The sequence below is a fragment of the Chanodichthys erythropterus genome, chromosome 3, assembly GCF_024489055.1.
Source record: "Chanodichthys erythropterus isolate Z2021 chromosome 3, ASM2448905v1, whole genome shotgun sequence".
NCBI lineage: Eukaryota > Metazoa > Chordata > Actinopteri > Cypriniformes > Xenocyprididae > Chanodichthys > Chanodichthys erythropterus.
Genome location: NC_090223.1, coordinates 22,215,450 through 22,229,922, shown reverse-complemented (window position 1 = coordinate 22,229,922; position 14,473 = coordinate 22,215,450). Strand labels below are relative to the sequence as shown.

General features: G+C 36.0%; 1 protein-coding gene across 2 annotated transcripts in view; it reads right to left on the bottom strand.

Annotated features, from left to right (window-relative positions):
• Positions 1-14,473, bottom strand: part of gas7a (growth arrest-specific 7a) — a 32,248-nt gene that overhangs the window by 14,305 nt on the left and 3,470 nt on the right. The window contains exons 1-6 of one of the 2 annotated variants that reach the window (XM_067371832.1): positions 8,398-8,523; positions 7,337-7,426; positions 3,602-3,714; positions 1,424-1,498; positions 924-1,002; positions 250-381 (exon numbers count right to left, since the gene is read on the bottom strand). In XM_067371832.1, coding sequence (XP_067227933.1) covers positions 250-381; positions 924-1,002; positions 1,424-1,498; positions 3,602-3,714; positions 7,337-7,399 — 462 coding nt within the window. In that variant the 5' untranslated portion in view covers positions 7,400-7,426; positions 8,398-8,523. Of the gene's footprint in view, positions 1-249; positions 382-923; positions 1,003-1,423; positions 1,499-3,601; positions 3,715-7,336; positions 7,427-8,397; positions 8,524-14,473 lie in introns of those variants that run through there. The other variant, XM_067371823.1, reaches the window with a different exon arrangement.

Genomic DNA, 14,473 nt, shown 5'->3' with positions numbered 1-14,473 from the left:
CAAAGATCTTACGGGTGTGGAATGAAATGAGAGTGAGTAATTAATTACAGAATTTTTATTATTCAGTGAACTAACCCTTTAAGTGAAGTCTAAATGGCCTTTTATTTCATTGATATATTATCTACACATACTTTTTTTTTTTAAATATATACTTTTAAGATTTGAATGTCACTACAAGAACACCTTCAATGTAATTAAGTGCACTTCTTTTTCACAAGGGTTTAAACAAAACATCAATAGAGTTTGCACCTTCTCCACTGCAGCATAACGGCTGACCAGCTGCTTCCTCAGGTCAGCGATGTGGTGGTCGTATTTCTTCATGTCTTTCTTAAAGTTGTCCCCTCTGAAGGTCAGTAAAGGCTTCTCGACTTCACTCTGGAGCTGAAGACAAAGTCCTCAAAATCAGTTACACCACTGCATGGCATTTCCAGCCGTGAACATCATCTGAATGAGCTGTGGGGTGTGTGTGGTTCTCTAAGACGACAATTACTTCATTTCATCGCATACAGTATTTGGCTCAAGCCCCAAAGTTTCCGCTTCAGTAATGATGATGATGATGATGTTCTTTAAGAAAGAGGGCTTTTGTTTTGCCATCTCCGTAAATCATAGGAATTAGACTGCAGAATCACCTCCATCTTTCTGCAATTAATCACCCACACTGGCGCTAAATGAAGCAAGTTAGTGTGAACACGGGAAAGCACAGCGGTGGAAATAGACAAATCACAGCAGACTGAGAAAAGCTGTGTAGCTCATTACATACAGGCAGCTAATAACATCTCTGAGGGGAAGCTATTCAGTTCGGCACAGAAATGAAATAAAGGCCAGATACTTCATCATCCCTGACAATACATGAGTTTGAACTGCCAATTTCTCAGCCAGATCTTATACCACCTCTACTGAGAAATGAGTGAATTGAGTCCCACCTTTGAGGAAAACTTGAGATGGACTTCGGCTTCGTCAGCTAGACTCTTCTTGAGTTGAGCCCAAGCTTCTCCAAGAGTCCTAAATCAAACCAGAGCCCAGTAAAGATTACTTCTTTAAAACATGACAAAAGATTATTAAAACGTAATGATTTAAACTGTACTTTAAAGTAAAACTTACAAATACAAAGTGCACTTTTTAAAAGTACATAAGTGTTTTATCTTTTTTATACACCCAGTTGGCCTTTTATTTGAATAAAATTATAAATTTTCTGCAAGTACAGCTTTTAAAAGTTATATTTTTTAAGATTTGAGTGCACATTCAATACAATTAAGCATATGAATGCATTGAAGTTTTTGAATAGATTTCATTCTATTCAAATGGATCTAGATCAAAGCTCAAAAATATTTGTATTACATTTTTATACTCAATCGGATGGAAAACAGCTAACAAATATCTAGTATTCACTCCTTCAATACTCTAAATCATCCTTGTGACGTACCCTTCCTCTTGTGCTGCCATTGGGAACATGGAGAGTTTGGAAAGGTTCTTGGCATATTCCTCTTCGATTTTTATCCTGAAACATAAAGCATTATCAAGAAAATAACGAGGCAAAACAATTCAATGTGACTAACCTTTAGTATCATACAGTACTACAAATAACTCCACTTCAAGATGACTGAAAACGTGTTAAATTAATAAATTAGTACTAATATATTCAAATAATACAACTCTAACCTAAATTAAAATGCTAAGAACCACCTAAAATCAATTAGCTAACTATTTTGGTGAAGAACATACACTTCTGGAATCACAGAAAGAATTTTGGTTAATTTACGAGTTTAATATAACAGTTGTGTTAATTTAAAAAAAAAGAAAAAAGAAAATAAGCTATTATAATTTCAGCATAAATACCATCTTAAAGGGACAGTTCACCCAAAAATGAAAATTCTGTCATCATTTACTCACCCTAAGGTTGTTCCAAACCTGTATACATTTCTTTCTGTTGAACACAAAGGAAGATATTTTGAAGAATGTGTTAAACTGAACAGTTTTGGGGCACTATTGACTTCCATAGTAGTTTTTTTCCTACTATGGAAGTCAATGGTGCCCCAAAGTGTCCTAGCTACAGATTTTCATCAAAATATCTTCCTTTTGTGTTCAACAGAAAGAAATGTATACAGGTTTGGAACAGCATGAGGGTGAGTAAATGATGACTGTCCCTTTAATGGATAACAATAGTGGTTGGGTCCTTTAAATATAGTGGTCAGTGAGAACCATTTTTCTTCTCTTTGAAAACTTAAGGATGTTTAGACAGTTTTTACAAGGCAAAAATACTGATTAAAGTCACCATAAAATCAAAATTGTTATTGTTTTTTATAAAATGTTACAGCTTTTATTATAAATTATTTATTGGTGCACATCACGTGTTTTAAAGGTGCCAAAGAACATGTTTTCAAAAGATGTAATATAAGTCTAAGTTGTTCCCTGAATGTGTCATGAAGTTTTAACTCAAATTACCCCATAGTTATTTTTTTTTTTATAATTTTTTTTAACTGCCTATCAATATAAATGCGCCGATTCAGGGTACGTGCCCCCTTTAAATCTCGTGCTCCACGCCCCAAGAGCTCGTGCTTGCCTTAAACAGCAAAAACAAAGTTCACACAGCTAATATAACCCTCAAAATGGATCTTTACAAAGTGTTCGTCATGCAGCATGTCTAATCGCTTAAGTATTGTATTTATTTGGATGTTTACATTTGATTCTGAATGAGTTTGATAGTGATCCGTGGCTAAAGCTAACGTTACACACTGTTGGAGAGATTTATAAAGAATGAAGTTGTGTTTATGAATTATACAGACTGCAAGTGTTTAATAATGAAAATAATGACGGCTCCGTGAATACAGTAAGAAACGATGGTAACTTTAACCACATTTAACAGTACATTAGCAACATGCTAACAAAACATTTATAAAGACAATTTACAAACATCACTAAAAATATCATGATATCATGGATCATGTCAGTTATTATCGCTCCATCTGCCATTTTTCGGTGTTGTCTTTGCTTGCTTACCTAGTCTGATGATTCAGCTGTGCAGATCCAGACGTTAATACTGACTGCCCTTGTCTAATGCCTTGAACATGAGCTGGCATATGCAAATATTGGGGGCGTACATATTAATGATCCCAACTGTTACGTAACAGTCTGTGTTATGTTGAGATTCACCTGTTCTTCGGAGGTCTTTTAAACAAATGAGATTTACATAAGAAGGAGGAAACAATGGAGTTTGAGACTCACTGTATGTCATTTCCATGTACTGAACTCTTGTTATTCAACTATGCCAAGATAAATTAAATTTTTGAATCTAGGGCACCTTTAAATTCATGTCCATCATATTCTTTAATCAAAATATCTTCCCCTCCTCTTGTAGCGACATCCCTTTTCTTCTCTGATGATGTTTTCTGGTGTGAAGGTGGGTCAACCTGAGATCCACCAATAGCAAACCACTATCCAATCAATTCCACATGGACAAAATAAAGCCCCACCCTACATATGTTTCTGTCCAAGAAGCCGTTTCACTCGGATATACATCATAATAGGGAAGAAAAAACTACTGCAACTTCCGTTTCATGCCAACTTTATATAAACAGTCAGTATGAGAGAGAGGCTTTCCCACCTTTCTCTGATGAACTCTGCCATCTCTTTCTGCATCTGCTTCCCCTTCAGCTGTTTCTGCAGCAGCACCTCGAACCCTGACACTGTGGCCCCCTGAGGGTCCCTCTTATCGGCCTAAAGAAGGAGAGAGAGACGTTACACACGCTACCACATCATCAGAACCAGACTGTCAACAACACGTGAGCGCCATCAGTGTGTGTGAGTCACAGCGTGGGTTTGCGTGAATCAGAGTGTGTGGGAGGGGGCGTACGGGCTTGCGGGTGTAACTGTGAGTGTGCATTTCAGTGAAGGGTGTGTATAGGTTGTTGAGGGTATGACTAATGTAACGTGACGGCTCCCGATGCAGCGAGTTAGCGGAATATGCTTTTCTCTCTGTGTATGTGTGTGTGAAGGTGTAAGAGTCTGCTGTTGTGATGGCCACTGACGTGCCAAGCCACACATAACAGAAGTGTCATAACCTCTTCACACGCTTGGCTTGAGAAGCCAGGGAGAATCATCCCAACAAAATACTCCTTTTAGCGTTTGCCTGTGCACATTCATATGTCTACATGTCATTTCAGTCTCTGTCCAAAACTGAAACCATAAAAAACTGTTTTTGTTTATTGAAATAAAATTTGTTCACCAAAACAAAATAAAAAATATATTAAAAATACATATAAAAATATAGTTTCTAAGGCATCATGTCCCATTTTTATGTAGTTTATACTGATGTACTAAAAAATTATTTAAAAAAATCTATAAATATATTTAAAAATATAATAAAATTTAAAAGAACACACAACTTACTACACTGTAAATTTTAAGAAAACTGATGATTGCCTTAAACCATTTAAGTTTTAAAACCAATAAGTATAAGTACGAGTATACTTTTTGTGCACCAAAAAAAATAAATAAAAATAACGACTTTATTCAACAATTTCTAGCGATGGGCAATTTCAAAACACTTCATGAAGCTTCGAAGCTTTACGAATCTTTTGTTTCGAATCAGTGGTTCGGAGCACCAAAGTCGCGTGATTTCAGTAAACAAGGCTTTGTTACATCAAGTGTATCGAAATTTCAGTGGTTCACCACTGGGAGGCGTGACTTTGGCAGTTTGATAAACGCTCCAAACCACTGAATCGAAACAAAAGATTCGTAAAGCTTTGAAGCTTCATGAAGTGTTTTGAAATCGCCCATAGATATTGTTGAATAAAGTCGTTATTTTTATTTTTTGGTGCACAAAAAATATTATCGTACTCACAGTACTCATACTTATTGGTTTTAAAACTTAAATGGTTTAAGGCAATCAGTTTCCTCAAATTGTTTGAGTTTCCATAACTTATCGGGTTTTACAGTGTAAATTACAAATGACTAAAACTTTAACTTAAAATGAAAACTTCAAAAATAAAAACTTTAAATATGAATGAAATTCATATTTAAAAATTCAAAATATGAATGAAAACTACAATAGAATCTCAATGATATTACAACAAAAAATGTCGCCGTCATTTAGATTCTGCTAGTGAATGAACACTTACTTTTTTGCTTTTTCACTCTTGATCTCATTCTCACTTTCTTTGTCTCATTCTCACAGTAAGTGTGTTATAACAGTAGGCCTCAAATTACATTTTTGTTACAACTCAATGGTCATGACCGGTTAAAATTTTTAAACAGTGTGATTTTTTTTTCTTCTTCTTCTTCTAATTTTATCAACTTGATATTATGGAAAAATTTACTTGTGGGAAAATTTTTGCAAAATGCAAAAAATGTAAAAATACATACATATCACTGCAGGTTCCAACAGAAATGAACACTAGAGGCAGTAAAACAGCACGCGTTTTTAATCGTTTTCATACACAGTTATGATTACAGGTTCAGATTATGGATTAATAAAGACTTGTTTTCCTAAGTCTCCTTGCTCAATATTATGGTATGATCTTAAAACACTTTTTACAAAAGTCATGATTTGTAAACAAATACATTTTGGACTTTGCATCGCTTAACCAGCTCCATATGGCTGCATCCGAAAACTGGAAAATGCTGCCTTCAGAGGACACATTTCAAGGCATCAAGGCACCTCCAAATTCAATGTTAGCTTCACTTCCCGTCTCCTGAGAAACCTTCATCTGATCGATGTTTGAAGGCAGCATAGATGTATCCTTAGGGGGAGAGCGGGGTAAGATGAGCCAGTGGGTAAGTTGACCCACCCCCTGTATCTTGGCAACAGTACACTTTCACTGTCATGTGACCATATATTTTGGAACCACCCATCATTTCTTCCAGAATGTGAAAAGGAGAAGCACATGGGAGGAGGAGTGGAAGTCTTTAAAACGAAAATGTTTATTAGTTTCAGTAACATTTATTCATTCTTATTTAGTTTTTATTTAATTTTACTCAACAAACTATCTGTTTAGTCTGTTTTTGGGAAGGTTACAATTTTGGTGTTCAACATATTGTTTCAGAAATGCAAACAATTAAAGATTCTGAAATTTCAACTTCATCTGGTTGATTTTATGTTGTTTAAGTTAGCTTTAAAAAAAGAAATAAGAATATTTGTAAAAGGAAATTTGATTATTAAATTAGTTTTTAAAATAGGTACATTATCTTTAAAATTTCACATGGGTTTGATTCAAATTCAGTTAGATTCAGTCAGTTTACACCCACCTACCGACTCGGCTCAACTTACCCCTAACCTGGGGTAAATTGAGCCAGAGGAACACTTTTTTATAAGAAGCCATATTTTTAAAACCCTTTGTCATAGATGCGCTCTGATCATTTAAAATGATAGAAAACATCCTAAAATTACTTAAAATACTTTCATTGTACTTCATTGTGCCTCGTTTTCCCTAATCTTGAGGACCACATAAGTAAAAAATGGCTTATCTTACCCCACTCTCCCCTAACTGCCTTAGATATCCCACAATCCTGTGCATTCCACTCTTTGACAGTTGAGCTAGAAAATCAAGATGCTGTCCCTAAGTTGCATTTGCTGGTCAGTTTGTGTGTAAATGTATGTTTTAAAACGAGAGCATATGATTAAGCTTAGCACCAATCTCCGGACATTTCAAATCAGAACTGCAGTGATACGTATAAAACCAGCGTAAATAAAAACGTACCATATTCACGTTCATCTATTTCGGGAAAAAACTGAACATATGGACATTTTACATTGAAACTGTCACGAAATGCACATGGCGCTATGTATTTTCCATTTTGCGAAAATGTTCCCACAAGTAGCCTACGTTTTATTCGAATGAGCCTGGGCTGATTTTTATCGTTTGGCATTAGAAAAGTCTGATCACTTTGAAAAATAAGAGCACATCTCTCCTCAACATCTCTACTATATCTCAACAATATAATGATGCAAGTATCCCATGCATATTTTCAGCATCATGTTAGCCGCCCGCACTGTAAAAAGAAACCATCATTAAAATAAAAGCTATAGGATGTTTAGATAAGCATGCACAACCACATGATGACAGTTTCCTAATATCTATATCACTTTAATTCATGTTACTTGTGCCGGTTAATGATGATGATTTAAACCATTTGTCCTGTTTTATTTACTTGCCTAAATAATTTTACTTACTCATTTGACTTATTCTGTGTGTGCTACAATATAACATAAGTTTGTCACAATGAGATGTTTTTTGTCCTTCTAATGGTGTCAGATGTGACCTGGTGTCAGTATCGTATCAGCTCTCAGTCACTGCGGTCCACCATGGACGATTGTCCTCTCTCTCTCTCTGTCTCTCACCCAGAAATAGTCGCAGTAGCTCCATTCACTGGGCTTGAGAAGCTGCTGCTCCGGCGTAGACATGGGCACAGGGAAGGTGACGCAGTTGATCTGTGGTGAGATAAAACAGAGGGAGGTCAGTTCACAGCGTGTGTGCGCGTGTGCTGTTTTGTCAGGATGGTTTTATTTTCAGAGGAGTGAGACAGAACTGGCTTGTGAAAGTCTCAGAGGGGAGATAAATGAAAGGTCATGATTTAAAAGTGATAGACTGTTCATATAGACCGTGACCTATTGCTGCCTGAGAATGATTAGAGAGATGGAGGAAGAGATAGAGAGAAAGAGAGGGTATGTTTAGCATGGCAAACTATTTTAAAAGCCTGCTATTTTGAGTATGCACTATGTATAGCATGCATAGTTTTCTCTATTTTCCCTATACAAGCACATTTATCAAAGCACACTTCAGAATCACATGTGAAGGATGAATGCTCATTAATGCATGTTTAATACTGTTTCATACATTTCTTTTTAAAATCTTAAGCAGTAGCATTCTGCTTTTTTAACCCACTTAAATAGGATATAAAGGGGTGTTTGATTAGGATTTCACTTTTTTAACTTTAGTTAGTGTGTAATGTTGTTGTTTGAGCACAAACAACATCTGCAAAGTTACGACGCTCAAAGTTCAATGCAAAGGGAGATATTTTAATTTAAAGAATTCTCTGTTTAAGGACTACAACTAACGGCTGGTAGGGACTACAACGAGCTGCTTCTCAGGTTAGTGACATCAAAAAACAAAAATTTACATAAACTCCACCCCCAAGAACACGCAACAAAGGCGGTGAGGCCATGTTTATGCAATACAGTATGTAACACAAATGCCATAGCATGTCATAAAAGCAAGAAGACCACATAAGTTATAATTAAACTAAACTATACCTGTTCTATCTTCATGCAGCATATATTCTTTGGCTCTGTAGGATCTTACAACAGTTCCTACATGAACGATTTATAGATAATTATGACAGAATATGCTAATCATTGACTTTAAGATATACCACACCAGCTACATAAATTAATCAACTAACCGTTCAGAAGCGTCCTGTTACATTCAAAATGTTGTCACTTCTTCTTGAGTCTCTCCATCATTGTCTGACTCCGTTTTGAACATAAAAGGCTCAACAGTTCCTGACATTTTCAGTGAGTCTTTGTAGGGAAATCGGCACTGCTGCTAACATGAGCTCTTGAAACTCCGCCCTCTTCTTGAGAGTAGCAGCTCATTTGCATTTAAAGGGAAACACTCACAAAGGGATCGTTTTTGCTCACCCTCAAAAAGCGACAAATTTAACATGCTATAAAAAAAGATCTTTGGGGTATTTTGAGCTAAAACTTCACATACACACTCTGGGGAATTATTTTACACCTTGTAAAAGTTTCATTATATGACCCCTTCAAAGGATTACTTTTAAATAAAGGACACTTTTAAATAAACTTTTTCTGATAATTTACTCACCCCCATGTCATCCAAGATGTCCATGTCTTTCTTTCTTGAGTCGAAAAGAAATTAAAGTTTTTGATGAAAACATTCCAGGATTATTCTCCTTATAATAGACTTCAATGGGCACCAAACAGTTGAAGGAAATAATTAGTTTCACTGCAGCTTCAAATTGTTCAACACAATCCCAGACGAGAAATAAGGGTCTTATCTAGTGAAACCATCGCTCATTTTCTGAAAAAAATTGAAAATTATATAAGTTTTAACCTTAAATTCTCATCTTGAACTAGCTCTCTTCTTCTTCTTCTTCTCTATTTGAATTCCAGCAGTGTAGACACTGTTAAGTCTATTACTGCCCTCCACAGGCCAAAGTTTGAACTAACTGTTATATACTACTGAACTAGCATATTGCATATACAAATTAGTTCAAACATTGACCTGAGGAGGGCAGTAATACACTTAGCAGTGTCTACACTGCTGGAATTCAAATAGAGGAGAAGAAGAAGAAAGCTAGCTCAAGATGAGCATTTCTGGTTAAAACGTATATAATTTTCAATTTTTTTTCAGAAAATGAGTGATGGTTTCACTAAATAAGACCCTTATTTCTCATCTGGGATCATGTTGAACAACTTGAACTGTTTGGTGTCCATTGAAGTCTACTATAAGGAGAATAATCCTGGAATGTTTTCATCAAAAACTTTAATTTCTTTTCGACTGACGAAAGAAAGACATGAACATCTTGGAAGACATGGGGGGTGAGTAAATTATCATGAACCTTATTTAAAAGTGGACTAATCCTTTAAGTATTTAATTTCATAATTACTTCTATTGTCTTTGAAATATGGTTTAAGTTTGCTTGTCAGTACAGTTAATGTACTCAAGAATTTGTGGTCAACTAAAATATACATTATATATAAAATATAAATATAAAATATATAAATATACAAAACTGAAACTTGTATGCAGGTAAGTTGTAAGTACACTATTCAATTCAAAACACAGCCAGAGATTTGCTGATAACCACTAAACAAGTCATTCAGAGTGAGATTATTCCCAAACAAATCACATACTGGACTGCTGTCTTTTCCTACCTCAGATTGCAGTTAGTGTGTGCGCTCATAAAGTGTTTTCATGTACACTCTAGGGTCCATGGCGTCTCCAATTAGCCTGTAAGCACTGCAATTATGTAATGCTCACCATCTGTACCGCCTCCCTGCCACTGCCAAACAGGATGTACTCCCTACCATAGCCCTTCAGTGCCTCAAACACACACACACATATTTATGCTCAAATACACCACTGTAAACAAATTAGTCTTAACCTCTTGTAAACTAGATATTTTGCAAAGTTTTCAATGACTAATATATTCCTTTAACTTTATCTATTTAAAAGGATAGTTCACCTAAAAATGAAAATTATATCATTTACTCACCCTCAAGTAGTTCCAAACCTGTATGAATTGAACACAATGGAAGATATTTTGATGAATGTCAGTAACCAAACAGATCTCGCCCCCCATTGACCACCATATAGGAAAAATAAATACTATGGTAGTCACTGGGGGGCGAGATCTGTTTTCTATATATTGACTTTTCTATCTTGTCTCAGCAAAGCATCTCTGTATGCTGAATCGTCGACTACAGCAGCAGCGTTTAGGTCTACATCACAGACGGCACATTGCAAATTGTGCAAACTTGAGCACAAAGACACACACACACACACACACACACACACAAAACGCAATTACGATCAAGACATTCGATAGATGGACCATACATATGCACTTTGATAAGACCTTATCCACTCACCCCAGACACTTCCTAATCTGATACCGTTTGAGCTGATTTACTCATTTGTGCCTCGTCACTTTGTTCATTTCATGCCTGGAAGATCGCTCTGATTGTCGTGGCCACTAGATTTTCCCTTACAGTGCCGCCACATCGATCACTCCTGTTGTTTATCCGTGCCTCTCATCCTCCACAAAATGAGCCCATTCATCAGATTCAGGCCTATCTCCTCTCCTTATAACTCTTCAGTGAGGTGATAAGTCATTATCGGGAGCTTATTACACCCTGTGTCCACAATGAAATACATTCCAATCCACATACTTAAAAATCCAGTTTCCTCTGGGCTGATGTAAGGTCAGTTCATATGCACCAAAAATGTAACTTAAGTCACCATTTGGGACACTTTGCATCAGTGCAGGGAGGGCTGTTATTCTTGACATTGTAGTAAACTAGTTTGGTTAAGGGGTTCAATTATTTCATATAGATCGGTTTTCATTTTTATATTTCTTATGCAAATAACATTACCAAATACTCTGGAATTATGAAAGACAATATACCTATGGATGGCCTATAGGGATCTGGTTTGGCAGGGACAGCTTTGCAAATAAGATAGATGCTGGCAATGTGGGCAAAAATAATCTTTCTCCATCTGTAAATTTACATAAACTATGTTCACATTTACGAGCCATTACATGTAAACACCTCAGTCAAGCTGACTGAGCTTGAATCGGATTTCGATCGGATTGAAAGGGTCAGTGTAGACCTGAGATAATCAAAACATTAGAAAAAAAAAAAAAATAGAAAATGCTTTGATATCTTTTCAATCAGATTCAAAATGTGCAGTGCCATGAAGCACATGTTTACCAGTGGCCTTTCGTTATAAGAGCTCAGATTACATACAATTTACTTCTTACAAACATGTATTTACATCTTGTGAACTGGTCAGTGGAGAAGAGATTTCAAAATAGCTCTGGTAACATTATAGCGATGACTTTCTTTATTGTGGTGACCGGGGCAATACGCATGTACTTACATTTTGTTTGGACTGGGGTATATGATTGCATATGTAAATGGAAATGTAAATTGGATTAAATAGATAACAGAACTTTCAGAATCTGAAACCAGACTGGATTCATTGAGACTGATGAAAATTAGTACATGTATTGATGTTTTAATGTATCTTAAATGATTTTACAATTGAACCACAATCGCAGAAAACAATGTATCACACACTTTAAAACTCATTCTCCTGCACAGAAAACATGCACAATGAAGTTCATAGGCTGCTAGAAATATATATATATATTTTAAATATAAACATGAAAAGATTAACAAATCTTCTCAGTAAAGCACAAAGACAAAATAAAGTGAAGAGAGGATGAGAGGGATAGACTGACCAAAGTAACATTGTTTCCATCACTATATCAGCGCGTCTACAAACTGATGTCACTGCTCATCGGTATGTTTTGCTACTCACCTCATATGTTTTGTCAATGGGAGCCTCTGATGTCAACCTATATTGCTATATCACTATATCAGGTTACATGTAAAGCAAAACAAAACACAAAGTGTAAAATGTAAAACGAAATATAAAACAAACACACAAAGCATAACATATAAAAGAAACAGAAACAAAAGAAAAAACAAACAACGCACAGAATGTAAAACAAAACAAATGTAAAATGTGTAAAAAAGGTGTAAAATGTAAAACAAAATAAACTGTAAAACATAAAACAAAAACAAAAGAAAATAAAGCACACAATGTAAAAGAAAACAAAAACACAAAGCTTCATCAAAACATCAAACAAAACAAATGTAAAACAAAACAAAGTGTAAAATGTAAAACATGAAACAAAAACAAAAGAAAATAAAGCACACAATGTAAAACAAAACAAAAAACACAAAGCTTCATCAAAACATCAAACAAAACAAATGTAAAACAAAACAAAGTGTAAAATGTAAAACAAAACATAAAACAAACAAACAAAAACTCTTCAATTGTTCAATCACTCAATCGTTCTTCAATATATCATCTTTTATGTTCTACAGAACATCATACAGGTTTGGACGACATGAGTAAATGAATTTACATTATTGGGTGAACTAACCCTTTAAAGGGTGTAAGAGGGTTAGTTCACCCAAAAGTGAAAATTCTGTCATTTATTACTCACCCTCATGTCGTTCCACACCTGTAAGACATTCGTTAATCTTTAGAACACAAATTAAGATGTTTTTGATGAAATACGTTGGCTAAAGTGAGGCCTGCATAGACAGCAATGTCACCGAACTTCTCAAGATCCACAAAAATACTAAAAACATATTCAAAACAGTTCATGTGAGTACTTCTGTGAGCGTCCTTCTGTGAGATGACACTAATTAACCCTTTAATTAGCTCTTAGATTTTGCAAGTGTTTGACTGACATGCAATCAGGGACCAAATGTTGTATTCCCTAGACAGAGCAGTAATCACTGCCTTTAAGTCAGAAGTTTAGAAATAAACCACAACACTTGAAAGCAATGTGGATATAACGGTGTTCCAATGCGTGTGTGTGTGTGTGTGAGCGCTCATGTAGAGGAAGGTAAAAAACGGACGTATTATTTGTTTGGGTAAGCAGAATGTCTGTGCCCAGCGTATGTCTGGCTCCGGCCCATGAACCCACTGCCCTACTCTCTTTTAATGCAGTAATGAAAACGGCTGCTGGAAACCAACTATTTCTGCTGAACAGCCGCAAATATCACGGACCTAATGATAGCATGCAGCATGCATGAGGGACACAAAATCACCAGGCAAGCAAACAAATAAATAAATCTAGAAAACACCAATCCAGTCAGCAGGTTTCTCTCCAACATACACACATCTATCCATACATAGAGATATCTCCACCGCTGCTCAGACTGTAGGTTCCTCAGCCTCTGTTGCTAAGCGACAAATTGCTTTTCCTGTAAAGGCATTTTCCCCCCATTACAAAACAATATTTGTGCAATACTAATAATGGATGACATCATTTCTAAGTGCAAAACATTTTTGCAAACAAACATCTCTCAAAAGGGGTCTCCAGATATTTCTAGTTCACAATATTCAGTTGTTTACAAGCGCGGGCACTACGACCAGCTATTGAGAGCCACCTATTATTTCAAGTGCAGGGAAGTGCATCAGGAGCGAGCGTGAATCAGTCAGCCAAACTGACATGCTTTTGTCTCCACATTAGTGATACTCAAAAGATACTGAAGGTGAGCAAAAGGTGTAAGCTTCTAGGCCAGCCTTTGAAACACCCAACAACCCCACACTATTGATTCAACATGTCTCCAATTCAGTGGTTGTCATGGAGAATCACTAGTGCGTTTCAAGTGAGCTAAAAATACCTTGTAATATGTACAGAAATCCATATATGCATTACACTGTCAGTAATGCGCTTTGTAATATTGATATTTCTAGCCAGATTTTAGCTAAATGGTGCATTTAAAGGGTTGGTCGATTATGATTTCACTTTTTTAACTTTAGTTAGTGTGTAATATTGCTGTTTGAGCATAAACAACACCTGAAAAGATATGACGCTCAAAGGTAAATGCAAAGGGAGATATTTTCTTTTAAAGAATTCTCTGTATAAGGACTACAACAAATGGCTGTTAGGGACTACAATGAGCTTCTTTTCGGGTTGGTGACATCACCAACCCTAACATTTACATAAACCACGCCCCTGATGACACGCAACAAAGGGGGCGAGGCCATATTGGGCTGCTTTGAGTTGTTGTAGTAGCGTGTTGTTAGCATGCCGTCATTTTACACTGGACTTCTTCACAAACGAGGGTCAATTCAATGGTGGATTTGCACAAAAGATCAACATGACGGCACACGCTAGTCGATGAGTTGAATCAACTCCA